Source organism: Brachionichthys hirsutus, chromosome 9 (assembly GCF_040956055.1).
Source record: "Brachionichthys hirsutus isolate HB-005 chromosome 9, CSIRO-AGI_Bhir_v1, whole genome shotgun sequence".
NCBI classification, from domain to species: Eukaryota; Metazoa; Chordata; class Actinopteri; order Lophiiformes; family Brachionichthyidae; genus Brachionichthys; species Brachionichthys hirsutus.
In genome coordinates, this window is record NC_090905.1 from 14,928,987 (window position 1) to 14,933,986 (window position 5,000).

At 53.5% G+C, this 5,000-nt stretch overlaps 1 protein-coding gene across 1 annotated transcript in view; it reads right to left on the reverse strand.

Annotated features, from left to right (window-relative positions):
- Nucleotides 1–4,860: 4,860 nt before the first annotated feature.
- LOC137899310 (calcium/calmodulin-dependent protein kinase type IV-like) overlaps nucleotides 4,861–5,000 on the reverse strand; it is a 9,085-nt gene continuing 8,945 nt past the window's right edge. Inside the window, exon 11 of the mRNA XM_068743333.1 lies at nucleotides 4,861–5,000. This exon is cut by the window's right edge and continues 319 nt beyond it. Coding sequence (XP_068599434.1) covers nucleotides 4,861–5,000 — 140 coding nt within the window.

Here is a 5,000-nt window from a genome sequence, read left to right on the forward strand (position 1 = left end):
AGCGTCCCCACGCTTGGGATGAGCGGGTTCTAACGGGACGGCTTCGTGTCCGTGTCTTTGTCTTTGTGTTTGTGTCTTTGTGTTTGTATCTTTGTGTTTGTATCTTTGTGTTTGTATCTTTGTGTCTGTGTTCGTGTGTTTGTGTCTTTGTGTTTGTGTCTTTGTGTTTGTGTCTGTGTTTGTGTCTGTGTTCGTGTGTTTGTGCCTTTGTGTTTGTGTCTTTGTGTCTGTGTCTTTGCGTCTTTGTGTCTTTGTGTCTGTGTCTTTGTGTCCGTGTCTTTGTGTTTGTGTCTTTGTGTTTGTGTCTTTGTGTTTGTATCTTTGTGTCTGTGTCTTTGTGTCTGTGTCTTTGTGTCTGTGTCTTTGCGTCTTTGTGTCTTTGCGTCTTTGTGTTTGTGTCTTTGTGTTTGTGTCCGTGTCTTTGTGTTCGTGTCTTTGTGTTTGTGTCTGTCTTTGTGTTTGTGTCTTTGTGTTTGTGTCTTTGTGTTTGTATCTTTGTGTCTGTATCTTTGTGTCTGTGTCTTTGTGTCTGTGTCTTTGTGTCTGTGTCTTTGTGTCTTTGTGTTTGTGTCCGTGTCTTTGTGTTCGTGTCTTTGTGTTTGTGTCTGTCTTTGTCTTTGTGTCTTTGTGTTTGTGTCTTTGTGTCTGTGTCTTTGTGTCTGTGTCTTTGTGTCTGTGTCTTTGCGTCTGTGTCTTTGCGTCTTTGTGTCTGTGTCTTTGTGTTTGTGTCTTTGTGTTTGTGTCCGTGTCTTTGTGTTCGTGTCTTTGTGTTTGTGTCTGTCTTTGTCTTTGTGTCTTTGTGTTTGTGTCTTTGTGTTTGTGTCTTTGTGTTTGTGTCTTTGTGTCTGTGTCTTTGTGTCTGCTACGAGAGGAGATCGGACCTCGTCTCTGACGGCAGGCAGCAGAGCGTTGAAACACGTCGCCAGGAAGACGCCTCCTCCAAAGGAATTGCAGAGCGACAGTGTCCTCCGGTACCCGAGTGCCTTGTCCTTGTCCACCAGCAGGAGGCGCACTGGGACCAGTACCCCAGCCAGCATGAGCCCGAACAAACCCAGCAGGCCCAGCAGCTTGGCTGCCAGGATGTCCATCCTGAAGCTCCGCCTCACGCTACCGTGATGTCATCACACATCGCGCTGGTGTTGATGGGACGGCACCGGTTCTGCTGGGACGGCACCGGTTCTGCTGGGACGGCACCGGTTCTGCTGGGACTGCACCGGTTCTGCTGGGACGGCACCGGTTCTGCTGGGACTGCACCGGTTCTGCTGGGACGGCACCGGTTCTGCTGGACGGCACCGGTTCTGCTGGGACGGCACCGGTTCTGCTGGGACGGCACCGGTTCTGCTGGGACGGCACCGGTTCTGCTGGGACGGCACCGGTTCTGCTGGGACTCCACCGGTTCTGCTGGGACGGCACCGCTTCTGCTGGGCCAGAGAGACAACGATAGACAGCTTCAAACCACGGCCAATAATCAACGGCTATTGGTTACTTTGAGCTGGACCTCGAACACAAACACTGTGAAAGTCTCGAGTAACCATGACGATTTAGCTCGTGTATTAAGAGCAACTCAATATCAAATGAAGATTGGAACGATCTAAACTATTGATGGGCCGTTGGGCGCTGGAGTTTCACTGTATCAATAAACATCAGAATGAAGCACGGAAGAGACGCGATGATTCGTCCTCAGGAGACACAGAATGTTCCGTGTCTGCTCCTCCTCTGGACATGGACATGGACACGGACATGGACACCATCTCCAGCTCTGCAACACCACAGGGGACTAAATCTAACTCTCACTGCTGAATACACGAGGAAGTCCTGCAGAATCATTCCCCAAGGGAACCGGATCCAGGGAACCAGGTCCAGGGATCCAGATCCAGGGATGTCCTTGTGGTTTTTACCACCATAAAGTGGTTCCACTGAACTGCAGCGGAACGTCTCACACACCTCCAGAACAGTGTTTAATGACAATAATTAACAATAAATGCTATTCTGTTCTTCTATGTGTGAATCATCACGTTTATTGCTATTACAGCATCTCACCACTAGATGGCACCGGCGGGGTCCTTATTTGAGGCACAATCAGGAAGAAGCCCCAAAATCTTCACAAGGCTTCATCCGCCCATCTCTCGATTAGCTACACGGGCACTTCCGGGTTGGTTTCTCAAGGCCCGCCCACCCTCAGGCAGGGACACGCCCACGTAAAGCAGCCTCCATCGTTGTTCGTCACATAAACATTAAATCAGGAACGGAAGGGATGCATTTATTAACCATTTTAAATGTTACGGTCCGTTTCAGACCTTTAACATAATGTTGTCAAAGTGCGTGAGCAAGTCAGCCTGCAAACCCTTCTTCCGGTCTGGAGCTTCAAAATAAAACGCCCGCGTCATTACATATTTAGTATGTTTGTTTGCGCTGTTTGCTTCAAATACAACGAGCACGAACAAATCTATTTCGCCGCACTCGGAAACAAAATGACCATTTCCGGCCGTTTCCTAGCTAGCGACTTGCTAACATTAGCTTTCCATGAAGTTAGCCAACGAAGCTAGCTAACGCCGAGCTGTTCGTTTTCACAATACACCTCTTTACCTGAGCAACGTTCCGGCTCCTCTCGAGCAGGTGTATAATACCTCCTCCTCACGTCACCCAGCGCTGAGCGGTGGCTGGTGACGTCATCAATCCACGATAGGCCAAAGCTGTGTTTTCACACATCAGTGACATTAACGGAGAATCAGGGAGGAGACGCAGGAAGGGGAGGAGCCTCAAGGGACAGTTCCGGGAGTGACGAATAGTGAAGCATCATCAGCTCTACCACGCCCCCTACTGGACAAACAGTGTAACACAGTTTATGTTGTGAGCAGCATCGGGAGATTTTATTAGTGTTTCTTTTACAGTAAAAATAAGTTTTCATTCCATATTTAAAATCAACATTTAGAAGATGTATTACAATTTGTAAAAATTATTTCGGTCCACTTCTTTTATAACCATATTTGGCATGCTGCTTCAAAAAAAGAAAGAAAGTTTCAAGATTGTAAATTGGGACCATGTGGTTGGACCTTCAAGACACCCTTCCGGTGAGATTCTGGTCCCGTCTTTGTAGCTCGGGTCACCTACGTCCTGATCACGGATCATGTAGCGAATCCATACCAATGCCAGAGTCCACGTGGGTCATGATGTCACTTCCTTTCCAATCACAAGCCGAGGAAAAGAAAAACCGATCCTGCCGCCACAACGAAATGATCATCCAGATCGGCCGGGGTCTTTAATCTGCAACGAAAGCCGAACGCTGCAGATACACAGCCCTCCTCCAGGTGTCGCCCTTCAAAATAAAAGGGTACAAGCTCACTGAGGAAACACAAAACAGAAGCAAAATATTCATGTGTGTACATAAGAGTATAGATGTAACTAAAATACACAGAGTACATGCTTATACGCTGGCTGCTCGGTATCCAGCGTGCTCCCTTTGGTAGGGCGTGACAAACACCTGTGGACAGGTAAACGCCGCTGCGTCCAGCAGAAGAACGTCAATCATTTAACGCGGAGACAAAACCTGTCAAGAACCGCCTTCTTCATTCAAAGCAGCCAATCGCAGGGCGTCTTCCTGGGGGGCACCGGTCCAGCACCAGGATCCAGTCCAGGTGCTGGAGGAGTCTTTACCTTATACCTCGAGCATTGAACGTTTGTTGCAGCGCGCCTCTAAACAGAAGAAGAAGGAGACTGCAGACTTCCTGTTTCCTGTTTCCTGTTTCCTGGACGATCCCTGCAGGAAATATCATTTCTACACCTGTTACTCCGACATTTCCGATCAATAAACCTGACATGTTCTCCCTCCTGTAAATGTTTGTACTCTGCACGGAGAACGTTTTCGGAGAGCTCGTGGGTTCTAAGGTGGAACAAATGGACCAACAGCACCAGAAAGGACGGAGGGACAGCGGAGCAAAGCAAGACGAGGACAAAGACAAACGCAAAGTCTGTGGGACACAGAGCCTTTCATCACTGCCCCCTCGGTGGGGCAGGGCAGGGGCAGGGGCAGGGCAGGGGCAGGGGCAGGGCAGGGGCAGGGGCAGGGGCAGGGGCAGGGGCAGGGGCAGGGGCAGGGCAGGGGCAGGGGCAGGGGCAGGGGCAGGGGCAGGGGCAGGGGCAGGGGCAGGGGCAGGGGCAGGGGCAGGGGCAGGGGCAGGGGCAGGGGCAGGGGCAGGGGCAGGGGCAGGGGCAGGGGCAGGGGCAGGGGCAGGGGCAGGGGCAGGGGCAGGGGCAGGGGCAGGGGCAGGGGCAGGGGCAGGGGCAGGGGCAGGGGCAGGGGCAGGGGCAGGGGCAGGGGCAGGGGCAGGGGCAGGGGCAGGGGCAGGGGCAGGGCAGGGGCAGGGGCAGGGGCAGGGGCAGGGGCCGGGGCAGGGGCAGGGGCAGGGGCAGGGGCAGGGGCAGGGGCAGGGGCAGGGGCAGGGGCAGGGGCAGGGGCAGGGGCAGGGGCAGGGGCAGGGGCAGGGGCAGGGCAGGGGCAGGGGCAGGGGCAGGGGCAGGGCAGGGGCAGGGGCAGGGGCAGGGGCAGGGGCAGGGGCAGGGGCAGGGCAGGGGCACCACGCCTCGGCGTCCAGAGGCCTGTCCCTGAAACGAGGACAAGGAGCAGCAGCGGCGTTCGACCCCCTTCCTGCCCCGGTGGACATCGGTGGACATCGGTGGACGTCCTCCGCACCCCCATCCTGTCCTGCTAAGCCTAACACAAACACTACTTATTATTAATATTAGCATCCTCACATCTTTCGTTGCCACAGCAACCGGAGCAGAGTTCATCCCGACCCCGAGAACCTCGAGTTCACGGAATCGTTCCTCGGATATGATTGGTTGAAGCTGTCTGGCAGGTGATCACTGGCAGTGGGCGGTCTTGCTGCTTGGCTCCGCCCCTGGCCTGAAGCCATTGCTGAGGCTATCGGGGCTTGGGGGCGGAGCCAGCTCTGGCGTGGCCTCCATCACGGAGCGGCTCTTCTGCGGCGGTCGGGGATGGA